Source organism: Zootermopsis nevadensis, unplaced genomic scaffold (assembly GCF_977971745.1).
Source record: "Zootermopsis nevadensis isolate Lab colony 2312 unplaced genomic scaffold, Znev_1.0 Znev_ptg000030l, whole genome shotgun sequence".
Lineage (NCBI taxonomy): Eukaryota > Metazoa > Arthropoda > Insecta > Blattodea > Termopsidae > Zootermopsis > Zootermopsis nevadensis.
Genome location: NW_028259162.1, coordinates 4,096,812 through 4,111,855, shown reverse-complemented (window position 1 = coordinate 4,111,855; position 15,044 = coordinate 4,096,812). Strand labels below are relative to the sequence as shown.

Sequence of the window (15,044 nt, the reverse complement as noted above, 5' to 3'; positions counted from 1 at the left end):
AATAGCCTTTAAAGTAAAAATTTCCTGTTGACTGTACTGGCACTTTAACCACAAAGGCTCCAGGAGAAGACCTCCATATGGTAATTTGTCTTCCCTAATAGATATCTGTTTGACAGAGATTGATGGTGATACAGATAGTGGTCGAGGTGACAGTTCTGTGTCGTCTGATGCGAAGGAGGAAGATTTACCAGAACACCTGCAGGTTGGCAATGAGTTCACATTCAGAGTCACAGTTCTGCAAGCTGTTGGCATATCAACAGAGTATGCCGATATCTTCTGCCAATTCAAGTAAGCGTAGATATATGTTACGTCTGTCGCGTGCCCAATTTCATAACAACATATTACTTGGTATGTATTTTAAAATACTAGCTGCAACGTTCAGAATATATTGTACTGTTTTATGTTGTTTGAAAATGTGGTAAGAGCAGACTAACTTGCTCTCTGCATTATGATAGACTTCTTAACTTGTTTTATTAGATTTCAGATGGAATGGGAATAATTTTATTACAGATGGCATTAACACTGGTACAGTTTATATAAAATTAAAAGATACATAACCTGCTTATATAGTTGCAGAGTTATAAAATCTTATATTTTGAAAGGAAATGTAGAGAATTCTGAGATATAAGGTTAACAATAGTCATAAATTTATTAATGGAATTGCATTATTTTATGTATATTATTAAAGGAAATAACCTGTTACTGTTGTATGTGCATAACAGCTTCCTGCACCGGCATGATGAAGCCTTTTCTACTGAACCAGTTAAGAACACAGGAAAAGGGCCACCATTGGGTTTCTATCATGTCCAAAATGTGAGTGTGGATTATTCTCATTTTGCTTTCTTGTCTCTGCTTTTATTCTGTTTGAAACTAATTCTGTATTATATCAATAATCTTCTTGAAGTAGTAATAAATTGTAGGAAATTAGAACAGGTCCACAAAATGATGAAAGTGGATAATGAGCTGTTGGACCCTTTGTGCTATCTGTCATGATGCTGATGAATATTAAGCCACTTCTTTGTTTCCTTTAAATTTTAAGTTTTTTACCTTCCTCTTAAACTTAATGAGACAGTTTTTATCACTGTGCCAAACTTATCAGTTTTCAGCAGCACCATCAGCCATCTATAAATAATTGGAGCACAAGTTTTGAAATCTAACATGGCACAGAAAACAGTTTTGTATGCTCCCACTGGCTGTTACTGAAGTCATAGAGACAAGAAACTGTCTTCTTTGTTTGAGTGAAACTCAAACTGTCAACACTTTGAAGTATTCACATGTACTGATTACAGATAACTGTGACAGTAACTAAATCCTTCCTGGAATACTTGAAGTCTCAGCCAATTGTGTTTGAAGTGTTTGGCCACTATCAGCAGCATCCACTACACAAAGATGCCAAGCAGGAGGGTGGACAGTAGTGAGTACTAATTTGTCTCAAGTATCAGTTGAAAATATTACTTTTGTAGTAAGAATAATATCAGCAGACAACCCACAGAAAGTGGTGACATTTCAGGATACAGAAGACAACAGCATGATTGCTTCTAGGCATTTGCATTCCCCTGTGCTTATATGAAACTGTTTAGCTTTGACTGAATTGATTTTGACTAAGTTTTGTATATGAGATCTGCTCTGAACTTGTGTAGCAAATTTATTATTAAGTCATAACAGTTTAGTCAGAAATAACCTTGCAAGCTTATTATTTCCTAAGGTAATAATACTTCTTATTAGCATGGTGACTGTTCCATCACTTCATTTTACAATTGTAGCGTGCGCCAGCCTCCCAAACGGATGCTTCCCCCATCTATCCCTATCAGTCAGCCAGTGCGGTCACCCAAGTTCGGGGTTCTGCCATCACCCAGCACCAGCCATGTTCATGCCAAGTATGACGTTTTGGTCTGGTTTGAGATCTGTGAATTAGGTGAGCATAACATTGAACATTTCAGGTCCAAATAAGAATTCCTGATTTGATAGTCATTAGGCATTATATTCTGTTATCTGAAAATTCTTTTTGGCCTACCTGTAATCCAAATAGGATGTATAGAACTGTTTTCCTGCAGCTCCAAATGGAGAGTACGTGCCAGCTGTAGTGGATCACAGTGATGATCTGCCCTGCCGTGGCCTGTTCCTCTTACATCAGGGGATCCAACGTCGTATTCGCATTACGATTGTACATGAGCATGCTACAGAGTTGAGGTGGAAGGATATCCGAGAATTGGTTGTTGGTGAGTTTACATATGTCCCATGGTTTTAGGATTTTTTTTTATTATTGTTGAACAGTTTGCCTGTGATTTGCATAAGGAATTAGTGATTTTCTCATTTAATGCGTTTATTGTTCAAAATGTATTTATCAACAGTTACATGATCCATATTATCATTTACAATGAATGGGAGTTTAATTAAAATTTATATTGAGAATCATTATTAAAATAGAAGCCTGAAATAATACTTTTGTGTCCTTTATTAGTATTTTAGATATGGTACAGAATTAGTGAGATATGTTTTTTATATTTCTTTATTTGGCAAGTTATTTTTGAGAAATTTTATGAAATGTTTCATTCTGTATGTAAATTTATATGATAGACTCTATCATGTTAGTCCACAAAACAATAGAATAGAAGAAAATAACTGCTGCATTCAAATATATTTTACTCTTATTGGAATTTCCAAGTTGTTTTGCAATCTAGTTTTGATAAAACAAATGAATCATTGTTTTATAAGCTAAATGAATGAACTGTATGCAATCTTTATTTGTAGAATTCTATCTCACTTATCTGAAACATGAACCTACTCCTAAAATTAACATTGTCTGCATAGATAGTATAAGATTGCATTTCTTTAATCTTGTTTAATAATACATGTAGTGTAGTGTAATATAAGTTGTGAAAGTACCCTCTCCTTCCCCCATATAATAGGGACTGGTGATTTAGATATCTTTTATATTTGTTGCTGTTTTACACAATTATTCCATTTGTTGGTAGTTTTAATTTTGATGTGCAACTCACATTGAAAACATTGTTTTGGAGAGATGTTAAAAGTGATATAGTATTTTCTCTTGAGCAAAGTATCTGATATGCAGTGTAAAATCATATGAATATTTCTGTCATGGTGTATTATTGCAGTTTTCCCGTTCTGTTCTGAATGTGGACTTCTGCTGAATTTTATTTGTGTTCAGGTCGTATCAGAAACACCCCAGAACCTGAGGAGGAAGACAACGACAGTTCTGTGTTGTCCTTGGGACTCTTTCCTGGTGAATATGTTGAGGTTCCTGGAGATGATCGCTGTATGTTTCGCTTTGAAGCTGCCTGGGACAGTTCCTTACATAACTCAGTGCTGTTAAACAGGGTTACATCATATGGGGAGCAGATTTTCATGACAATCTCAGCATATCTGGAGGTGTGTGTTTATTTCCATGGTACTGAATCCCTGTGTCATTGTTTGGAATATTCCCACGTTATCTTACCCAAAAGTTCGTCATCGTCATTACAACGTCTGATAATGGATCCTATTCAACCTTAATTCCCTTTTATTTATGACCTATTTTCCAGAGTTCTGTATGAGTATTATGTGTCAGCACCTATATCTTCAAGAAACCTGTTCTACAAGGTTTACTAAGCAATATTTATGTTTACCCCAAAGCATGTTCCTTGCCAGCTGATGTACTTAATTTAATTACTCCAGCTAAATGATAGAAGAGTACAAACAGTGAAGCCTTTAATTCTGTGCTAATCTCCAATACCCCGCTAGTCATGTTAGTCATCCATTTCAGATACAAATTTTCTACTTTGGATAATAGTTCCAATTACAATAAATATTGGTAAAACTCTGAAATATGTGATACTCTTGTTTCTGTTGTTTTTATAGAAAAGGGCAAGGAAGAAAAACTCTGCTCCATGGAATTAATTAATTATTTTTGTAGAAAATGAGAATTGAAAACAAGATGATAACATTTGTTTTCCAATTTGAAGACATTGAGTGATGAGTTTTTGTAGATAGGTGTGTAATTTGGTATAGTGTATATTTACTAAAAAATCAATATTGTTTTGATGTAAAATTGTGATAATTTGGTGAATTTACATAAACACCAACCAAGACTTTTAGAGTTAAAGTTTTCACTCTCACTCCTCTCTATATCTTATACTAGTGGAGTGCTTTCTGTGTTACAGCTTGAAAACTGTGGCCGCCCAGCCATCATCACTAAAGATCTGAGCATGATAATTTATGGCCGTGATGCCAGGACAGGTCCTCGCTCATTGAAACATTTATTCTCTGGGAACTATCGCAATGCAGAAGCAAACCGGTTATCTGGCGTGTACGAGCTGGTACTGAAGAGAGCATCGGAAGCAGGTAGCCCAGGTTTGTTCCCTGTCACCCAACCAATAATGAATAGGCATCCAGCCAGTGCAATTGCCATGCTGCATATTTAGGTTGCTATATTGGGGTTTTCACAATGATTTCCTGAATAATGGGTCTGAAATTAACTTGACTGTGCTATTATTTAACTGTTCAAACAGTCATCCAAAACAAACATTAACAAACTTTGTACTTAAGACATCCCAGGTTAAAGTCTTGACACAGAGACTAGCCATCCTGATTAAGGTTTTTCATTAATCCCTCTAGCAAATGATGGAATAGTATCTTAGATTAGACCAGGACTGCTGCCATTATACATCCTGTTATTTGATGTATATAGTCCGGGCTGTTGTCAGTATAATTTGATTTGAATATGCTGGTAGTACTTAAACATTTATTTTGTTTTGTTTTAACTGTAGTATGGCAAAATAATGGAGAGTAAAAATTGTATAAAGTCATATGTTGGTATAAATGAGAGAATTTATATGGAGAGCAAAATTAACTGATTTCTGAATGACAGAAAATAAATATATTTCATTGGTGAGATTTTAAAATTTTTGTACTTGGCTGTAATAATTACAACAGCAACAACAAAATAATTGTTTACAAAGGCTTTGAGGTGATAAATTAATTTTGATTTGGTGATGGAACATGGCATAATTTTAGAAATTAGAATAGCTGGTTTGCCAGCTGAGATTAAATTTAGATAACTCACAAAAAAATGCACCAGAATGTCTGGCATTATATTAAAAGGACATTTTTTAGAAGATTGTGATACTGAGGCTAGTTGTAAGGAAGAGCATGGATAAAATCATTGTACCGAATGTTATCAGTATTTTTCTGATTGTGATACCATGAAAATGGAGTCAGTATGTTTCTTCAAAGTGTTGGTATCTATCAATGAGTCCACTTGGCATCACAACCAAGAAGAGCAACAATATCTTCACCCTCTGTGAGAACCTCAAATCTTATACAATGAAAGTTATTTGAACTTGAAGGATAGTGGTGCCCTTCTCTAATGAAGTGTTATGATTGCATAGGAGTTTTCAAGTACACTGGCTGTAATTAGCTTAGTTCTGATCCCTGCTTGATTGTTGAAGTATTGTACAGTAGTCAGTAAAGTAGATGTGTTGATCAGGTTCATTTTATATCTGTAGACACTGAGTCCTTACTAAGTAATATGAATATATATATATATATATATATATATATATATATATATATATTCATGTTCACAATTTGGTAGGGCTCAGTTATTGTAATGTTAGTATAGTTTTATTATGTAGTCAGTGTGTTTGTGATGGTCTGGTCGGTACAGAATTCTGTATTTCAATTACAGTAGATTAGATAATTTTTTTAACTTAAGGTGTTATTGTTTTCATATTGACTGCATATGCATATATGTTTGTGTCAGTTCATCCATCTGTGCATATATTTAAATTCTGAATCTATTGAATTTTGATGAAATGTGGTATGGGGACGTCTGTACTAAAAACTTCTGGATGATTTTACAGACATACAGATTGAAATGTATTAGTTTTTATCCATGCTATGTAGTCTGGTCATCTGGTTGTGACACCATGTGTTCTCGTAGATGGTTACCAAGGTACCAGAGGATGCCTGAATATGAAGGCTGCATTCCACCTAAACATTGGTAATCACCTTACAATCCAGAAGTCCACAGTTGACATCTTTACTGCCATAAGAACTCAAATTTCAGAGTGCCAGTTTTCTGTTAAATGATTTGTCATACAGAAAATTGGCACATGATATCAAGTATACTTGTTATTAAGATTGTAACTTTTCTTTCAAAATTTTTCAGTATAGTGAATATTTTAACACTCAATAATGGCTGTTGATGCAGCTATGCTCTGTACTTCACTTAATCTGGAAATAATAGGAACAGTAAATAGAAGAAAAACATTAATGGAGCACTTTATTCCCTGAATACAGGAGTTCAGCGTCGCCAGCGTCGGGTTCTAGACACAAGTTCAACATATGTGCGTGGTGAAGAGAATCTACATGGGTGGAGGCCTCGTGGTGACAGCCTCATCTTTGACCACCAATGGGAGCTGGAGAAACTGACGAGGCTGGAAGAAGTGGAGCGTGTACGTCACATGTTACTCTTGCGGGAGCGGTTAGGAATTGATAAAAGTATGCAGATCACTCGTAGTTGTGACTTTACCAAATCAGAAAAGGTGAGAAATTAAAACATAAGACCCATATTTACTGTGTTGTATGTCACCATACAGTTTTCCATGTATCTGGCTTGTGTATGGGAGGTACCCAGTTAGATTTTTTACCTTAGTACTTACATCTTTTATGGCTTCATAAGTCCCTGCAGCCTTGTGCCATGACAGGATGTAGTGTGGCTGTCGTTGCTTCCTCCCCATTCCTGTTCAGTTCAGTATTGTATGTCAACTATGTGTATTGTATTTTAACTAATTCATGAAGTTTATACAGTATGATTACCATTTTACACAGGATACTCTGAATTTATTCTTCTGTTTATGAATCTCTTTTATTTTCAGTAATTTGATTTTCATTATTTTTAAAAATAATACTTGTGTGTATGTGTGTGTGTTTATAATGTAAATTATACTCTTAAATATATTAGTTTTATGTGTATGTTTAAAATGTAAATTATAAATTGTAGTTATGAATAACATAACCACCATTTGTCATGTCTCATCTGACAAGGTTGTCTCCAACTAAGATCATAAGCTTCTTCAATCCCAGTTTGGGTGAAACAATGCATTTCTGCCTTTTGGATCAAGAGGTGTTTGCAAAAGAACTCTTAGTGTGATGGCCTGGTGAAAGGTTGTTCACAGTGATAATTGTATAATTCTTATTCCAGAATGAATATTAATATATTAAATGCTGAGACACATCAGTTTGCTCTGTGAATATATACATACCTCTGACCCAGTGGAGTAAGGTTCAAAACAGCATTCTGAAGCTGTGAGTTAGGCAGAATTTTGTGGTCTCCATCTTTTTCTGCTGTGTGGTATGACATGGCATTAAACAAGATTCATGTTAGTGATCATAACATTAGAGAAAGTGGAGATGTGATTATGGTTACTTGGTTGTGAATATAAACAAATAACATGAAAACATTGCATATTGTTGCTTGCAGGAAGTATGTAACATGGTAGCCAAGGCAACAAATGAGGGCCGAGCCAGCCCTGTGGTGCTAAAGTCTCCCAGCAAAGATGTGTATGAGCCATGGGAAATGACTGAGAAGGAGAGTGAGCTTATACTGAAGTGTGTGAAACTAATACAGGGGAGGATACCAAGTAAGGTAGGCCCTCTCAAAGTGGTGTGACGTCCTATAGTTGATGTAGAACTTCCCAAAGTTTTCAACTTGCAAGGTATAAAGTGGCAAGAATCTGACATACTTTACAAAGTTTTGTTGCAGTTATTAGGGAAAGTGAATAATAAAATGTCTTAAATTTGTGATACTTAGCTCCCTGATTCTTTATTCTCTATAGTTAAAGATACAATAAATTAACCATTTGTTGTTATTAAAGTCTGTATATTAAATTCCATAACTTAAAAGGCCTAGCCTGACATGAACAACCTATAGATGATGCAGAACTTCCATAAAAGTTGTCAGTGACAAATTATTAACTAACTTACTTTAAATAAATTTGTTGATTCATTGTCATAAATTCCACTTGATTATTAATGTTGTAAGGTGTAGTGTGTGAAGTATATGTTGCTAATAACAGTTCTGAACAGGTATTATGTATATGAAATTAATTAAGGCAGGGGATCACAGTCTACAGTGGATGTCTAATGAAGATTTAAAAAGAAAGCCTTTGTAGTTTTTAATTGAAGGCCAGACCACAGTAATTACCTTGGTCTGGATTGCCTAAGTAAAACCCAGTATCCTCTTATATTATGATGATGTGAATGTTTAATAAACATGTAAAACAATTTATCAAGTAAATGTAATGAAATCTCTTGTTCTGATTCCAGGATTTGCCTAGCACAAAACACAACGACGTGTCTCCAAGTGAAGAGGCTACAGACATGAGCACTAGTCTTATTTCCAGTTCATCAGTAGAGTAAGAAGCATTGAATATGTTTTAACTGAAAGGGTTATATTAATCTTGTGTAGTTTAGTGCTCAGCAAGTGTTGATACAGTAAACTTACATTAATGAATCACCACTGAATCCCTTTGGTTTCACTTTGATTTCGAGCGTTCATGGTCTCTGTTATTCCCAAGCTGTCTGTGTGCATAAATTTCACTTTGTCTGGACACATTTGTGTGAAATAGAATATTGATTGTTCATACTAAAAGAAATGTAGACAACATTAAACTTTAATTGAGTCTGGACAGTCTGAACTACAGCTACATATATATATGAAGACCTAGCTGTGTTTAAAGGTGGTCCTATTAACCATATAACAAAACAAAATGAAATACATACCTTTAAATCATTATTGTATGAGGTAATAAAGGAAATGCTTTTGTGTATTGTCCAATTTGTTTGTACATCAAAGAGGTTTTGAGCAAATTAGCAGATGGGTTTTAGAGGACAACAGCTAGCCTTCAGCAGACAGTAGATAGGAGATGAGGGGAAGGTGAAAGAAATTTTTCATCATGTGAATATTGAAATATTTGTAATGAAAACTATATTTCATTATCTTTCTCATAGAGTCCAAATTTGTTAACAGTCTGTTACAGTGTTAGTATCATTACTTTTCGTTACATAGGTAATGGCCTTGATAAAAATTAGGTTATTATCAGAGCCATAGAATTAACAATATTTCACTATAACTTCATTATACATTACATTCCACATTATACCTACATTCATTCTTTCAGACTCATACTTTTTATTGTTTAACAAGTGGTTTGCATTACTTTTCTGTGCTGTTCAGATTGTGTTCACCAGAGAAGACTCGAACAGTATTACCAGAACAATATGTATTCTCAAATGGGTCCACTGGTGATGGGCAGTGCACACCTCAGGTCCCTCATCCTGCAAATAACTCATCTCCCAGCCGGGAGCAGTTGGTCCTGTATGTGCCTGAGATGGAGGAGATCCGCATCAGCCCAGTTGTTGCCAGGAAGGGTTATCTCAATATCCTGGAGCAGAAAACAAATGGCTGGAAGAAGAGATGGGTGGTAAGAATTGCAGTTCAAGACTGCTTTCTTCTTTAATTGCATGAACAGTAGGGCATTGTCCTTAAGTCTAACTATGACTTCTCTGTCCTTATTCCTAACCAAGCAACAGCATATATTAAATCTGAAATTGATTTGAGGCAGGGAATCTGGTGATATCTATATCTTAATTCGAGGGTCATAGATTTGGTTCTCAGCAATAACTGGGTGCATATTAATATATATAATACAGTGAACATTTCTTTGAATCCTAAATTTCAGTTAATGAAATAATATACCCAATTAATGTTACATGGCCAGAGACCTGAACTTGTTAAATTCACTTTTTAAGTATGGTTTTATCATGAAACAGGCAGTGCGACGACCCTATGTGTTCATTTTCCGTGAAGAGAAGGATCCTGTAGAACGTGCACTCATCAACCTGGCAACAGCACAAGTGGAGTACTCTGAAGACCAGCAGGAGATGGTAAAGGTGCCAAACACATTCAGGTGTGTTCAAAGTCTGACTGTACAGGCTTGACAAAGTTACTGTATTTATAAAACATGACATAATATTCAGGTAGTCTAGTGTAATTCCAAATCAGAGCAGAGTATCTTAGTACTATTTTTCAGTAAGCTTGGATAGATCAGTCAGTATAGTGATTAAATTATAGGCTAGTGACTGGGGTTCAGTTCCCAGCAGGACAGTATTTCTCTCTTTGCCACATTATCCAGTCCAGTTCTGGTGCAAACCCAGCCTCCTGTGCAGAGGATAACGGTCTTTTTCGTCTAAAAGTTTTAGGGTTTTAATTAACCACTCAGACCTCCATCTGGGGCCAAAGTTAAGAATGCATGGAACTATATATCCACTTCCCTATACATTTGCCTAGTGTGGTGCATTGCTAAGCACCAGGGATAATTTTACTGTTTTTATCATATAGTACACACCATCCTGTAATTACACACCATCATTGAAAGAAGAAAATAAATTTCTTTATATTTCATGCATTTTATTCTGATATGCAAAAGGTGACATCAGTGGAAAATGTCAAGGTTGAGGATGTTTGAGAATAGGTTTCTGAAGAGAATATGTGGATCTAAAAGAGGGTAAGTAATAGTAGTTTTGGGGAAATTACATAATGAGGCATTTCATAATTTTTACTTTTTATTAACTATTATTAGGATCAGTAAATACAAAATTTTGGACAAAGCACCTGAAAGGAAGAAATCACGAAATAGGTCCAGGCACAGATGGGAGGATAATATTTATATGGATCATAAAGAAATAGGGTGTCATGTTGTGAACTAGATTTATCTAACACAAAACTGGTTGAAAAGTATAGGGAACATAGTTATCCACATCCCTAGTGGTTAGCGTGCTTGCCACTGGACCCAAGGTTTACGAGTTGAAATCCAGCTGAGGTTGATGGATTTTTAAGGGTGATAAAAATCTGTAGCACAACTTTCTTCGGAGGGGAAGTAAAGCCGGCGGTCCCATGTCGTAGATTTATGACATGTAAAAGAACCTTACAAACATGATACGAGATGTTTCATAAGCAAAATTCAGCAGCCATTTCTCACCCAAGTCTCTCCTGATTCACTACTGGATGGCTCCAGCAGTCAAATCAGGATTGAGTAGAAATTGCGCAGAGTCAGTGGGCTGGTCACTCACTGCTCACAAATGCACACTTCAAAGACTAGGAAATCTCCAAAAAGGAGGCAGTGAAAACCCAAAACTGGGTTGTAGAGCCAAGAAACAACAACAGTTATCCACATCCAAGTTTCATAAAACATGGTTCATTTCTTAACTAGCTGAATGACTTGCTTCCCACCAGGAACTATTCTCCATATATTTACTTATCTGACAAAGCTATGAATGCCTTCTCTTAGCAGTTGAAAGTACTAACTATATAAGAGTGTGTTGAATTGTGAATATGATATATTTTAATTTTCATGATATATAGAATTGACTTGATCATTTTTCAGTGTTGTTACAAAGCATAGAGGCTTTTTACTTCAGACACTGGGAGACAAGGAGGTGCATGAATGGCTGTATGCTATCAACCCCTTGTTAGCAGGTCAGATCAGGTAAATCCACTGTCAACTATTCTGAGCTTAATGTACGTGCATAACAGCAATAGAGGACATGCAATAAAACTGCTTATTACTTTATTTTGCATTCCTTGCCCTAATATTTTTTTTTATTCCTCCTGTAAGTCATGGCATTCAATATTAAGTTATTAAGTTGCTTTTAGGATGACTTCCTTACTGAACCCTTTGCCATGCTATTTAAATTCTCCCTTATCCTGATGCTATCAGACAAGTTGATTTAAATATGCACTTTTCCACTTTTGCTGATTTAATTCACAATGACATGAAAAAGGAGCTTTGTTAACTTTCTTCTCTTTGTCTATCTGTATGTGCATTTTCACTGCTAGGTGATAAGAGAACAGCTCCCGACTTTCCAATTATGAAAGTGGTATTGATGATTGCTTAACTGCAATTGTGTGAAATTTGTTATTTTTGTTCTTTAGATCCAAGCTGGCTCGAAGGCGCCCCATTATTCCCCCTAGTCTCCCTGCCCCACAGCCATTATTGGAAATGGCGAAATGAGAGAGCCGGCACATACAGCAGCATGGGCTAAGTGGTCTAGTCAAATGGTTTCTCTCTTTGTATTATAAGAACCATCTTTTAAAAATGATTATGGACCAGAGGCTCTGAAAGATGGGGAGCCATTCTGTACCAACATATGGCAATATATGTTAAAATTGAATAGCACAGAACCATGTCTTCTTTGTTATGTATGCTACAGAATAATTTTACTGTGTTTGTATTCTTGCATTTTAAAAACAGTCAGAAAGCAGATGTCAGTGCAGACATGAAGATATGAAATAGCTACATAGTAACAGATTGATTACATGTAGGTCATTGGCATGTGGTGCTCTTTCAATGTTCATCTTGCATTACCATATGGTGGTATGTAATCATCTGAATGTGGTTGCAGGAAGGTACATTACTCTCTTCCCTCGGGTGGGCCCCCACTAGTCAACCCCCCTGGCATGGCCCATTCAACTACCTGCTCATCAAAGTCTCTCTTTTCTTGCCTGTGTTCCATTCCGTGTTGAACAAATACCAAATTTGACTGTTTTTAAAAATCATTATTTTATAAAGCATGTTGGGTTGAAACATTGTGCTTGTATTATTTATAGATAGGGCTGTGTTGGCCTGCTTCCACTGGACTGTAATACTATTATACATTTGGTACTTAGGAGATCTGCTCTAAGAGCTGGAAAATTGTTTTTAAGAAAGTTACAAATCATGAGACACTTAAGACAACTTTAGATATAGTTCTGTAATACAATGTGAGCTTTAAATTTGAATGATCTAATTATCAAATGGTTGTGAGCAAAATACAGTAATAGTTGAACAGATCAAGAAATTATAGTCATTTGGTGTTGAATGACTGAATATATGTAAATATACAGTTTGCTAAAAGGAAGAAAATGCCCATGCCTTGCAGATTACCTTTTTTTTGGGGGAGGAGAGATTTTATTTAGATGGAAGTTTAAGGAGATATATTCAGTAGTCAAATGCTAATTTTATTTTAAATTACTGAATTTTTTATTACATATATAACTTTTCAACAAGATGTGTTAATATGGTTTGGCTATTATGAATTGTGGGATGTATTATTTTCCAAAGAAATCTCTGTGGCCAGTGGAAGTGGGTATTGGTACATTACTTGTGTCACTGTATATTGTCCTGCTCTAGTAATTAATGTAATTGTGCAGCTGCTTTTCCCACAATTCTGAATATAACGTTATTGTGCTTTGTGCTCAGAATTCACTAAATGCTGAGAGGAACTTGCAGGAAAAATGTTCTCACATTTATTATATGTAATAACAAGTGTTATTTTAACACTGACTGGAATCACATACTGGATATAAATATATACTGGAAGGGGGAAGACCTGATATACTTTGCATACATTCTAGTTTATTGCCTTTGGCATTGTTGTACTGTAAATAAAACTACATATTATAATATATATGTAAACCTTATTAGTATCAATGGGTGGTGCAATTGTTTGCAAAAGAAGTATAGAGAAATGTTTAAACTGGGTGCTCAGAAAGTTGGTTACCGTACTTTAGACCACCTATGCACACCATTGCGTGATTTGTTAATGTTAAGCATAACCTTGCGATGTGAAGTGAGGAAAGTATCTTCTTGCTTTGGTAGCTTGGTATCAGTTCTATTCAGTTCAGTTTTTTCCGTGTTTGTGCTTAATATATAACTTTCTGACCAAAAGAGAAAGTCTAATGATACATGTAGGGCCTTGTACTTGCTCACTGTCAGTTGATTTTAACATTCTTCACATAAATAATACCATACACTCTTGGTAAGTATGAGGTACGAGACATTATTGCTATATGAATACGATCCAAGTCAAACTTGTTTTGAAAACATATCGATATTGGCGTGGTCTGGAATACTATTTTCACTTTCTGATCATTCATTTAATAAAACTTAAATTGTTAAAAGAATATTATTGTACAGTATTATGTTTTATGTTATTTTAAATGTCTGCATTATATAAATAGTATAGTTTCTGTTTTCACTTCATCTTAAAATTTTTTTGTACATGTTTTGGTGCCAGGAAATAAGTTGGTTGTTAAGGCTATAATTTAAATTATAGAAAGTAACTATTATACTGTCTCTTGTTAATTGAGTGCATCATCTGCAAGTGCTGTGGTACACAGTAATAATACAGGGATGGACTTCTTCTCCTACTCCACAGAAACAGATTTACACACCTCATTTACCAACTATATCTTTTGGTCTGAAATATTTAACTGGTTTTCTTATAAATTTTATCAAGAAGTCTTAATTTAACTTTGGTTGGCATTCTTTTTCTCATACATGTGCCATACTTTCTAATTGGATGCTGGTTGATACAGTCAGTGGATGAGTACTGCAGTTTTGTTGTGTATTTAGCACTAATTTTATTTTGTTCCTGAAAATGCTGGTCATTTATTTGTTTTTTTATTAGTATTATTGTTGTTTTATTGTAAATTTCAAAAGTCATATAAATTAATATTATTTTATAAATTATTTATGTTCCTCTGGAAAGCTATGTAAGTGGAATAAATAAAAGCTTTAAAAATATTTTTTCTCTAATGATTTAGTCTACCCAGGATCAAGTGATTCCTTCTACAAAAAAACTCACAAAAGTGTAAGATCTAATGTCAGTGTTATACACTTCCAACATTGAATCTACAGCATAGAGGTTGCCTTTTTGTTTGTGTCAAATATTCTCCCACCTGTAGAAATTATATTTTCTATCCTCTGCATACTTTGTGTATGGGATGTGACTGAAACTTTTTAATGTCATGTTTCAAAAATCTAATTTCAATTGAAGATTACAAACATCTGGGATGTTAAGTTTTATCAGTCGACTTCTACAACACTGCACAGTGCAATATCCGAGATGAATGTCATCATATTTGTCATTGTGAGAATGTTAAATCTAACATCTACCTTGTAGTCTCATAGAAATTGATTTGTGTCAGAGGTGCTTACTGC

General features: G+C 35.0%; 1 protein-coding gene and 1 long non-coding RNA gene across 19 annotated transcripts in view; one reads left to right on the top strand and one right to left on the bottom strand.

Annotated features, from left to right (window-relative positions):
• unc-104 (kinesin family member unc-104) overlaps positions 1 to 14,627 on the top strand; it is a 62,588-nt gene extending 47,961 nt beyond the window's left edge. For 12 of the 18 annotated variants that reach the window (XM_087359068.1, XM_087359079.1, XM_087359078.1 and 9 more), the window contains 14 exons: positions 102 to 288; positions 723 to 813; positions 1,290 to 1,414; positions 1,764 to 1,915; positions 2,055 to 2,219; positions 3,170 to 3,390; positions 4,161 to 4,350; positions 6,301 to 6,545; positions 7,484 to 7,648; positions 8,329 to 8,417; positions 9,239 to 9,485; positions 9,835 to 9,971; positions 11,448 to 11,549; positions 11,996 to 14,627. In XM_087359068.1, the coding sequence (XP_087215194.1) occupies positions 102 to 288; positions 723 to 813; positions 1,290 to 1,414; positions 1,764 to 1,915; positions 2,055 to 2,219; positions 3,170 to 3,390; positions 4,161 to 4,350; positions 6,301 to 6,545; positions 7,484 to 7,648; positions 8,329 to 8,417; positions 9,239 to 9,485; positions 9,835 to 9,971; positions 11,448 to 11,549; positions 11,996 to 12,074 (2,195 nt within the window). In that variant the 3' untranslated portion in view covers positions 12,075 to 14,627. The remainder of the gene's footprint in view (positions 1 to 101; positions 289 to 722; positions 814 to 1,289; positions 1,415 to 1,763; positions 1,916 to 2,054; positions 2,220 to 3,169; positions 3,391 to 4,160; positions 4,351 to 6,300; positions 6,546 to 7,483; positions 7,649 to 8,328; positions 8,418 to 9,238; positions 9,486 to 9,834; positions 9,972 to 11,447; positions 11,550 to 11,995) is intronic. The other 6 variants (XM_087359085.1, XM_087359086.1, XM_087359072.1 and 3 more) reach the window with 3 other exon arrangements.
• Positions 6,258 to 7,426, bottom strand: LOC110828191 (uncharacterized). The gene is made up of 3 exons (XR_002542575.2): positions 7,266 to 7,426; positions 6,663 to 6,742; positions 6,258 to 6,437 (listed from the first exon to the last, which is right to left on the bottom strand). It is a non-coding gene; the product is annotated as an uncharacterized LOC110828191 (long non-coding RNA).
• Positions 14,628 to 15,044: the final 417 nt, after the last annotated feature.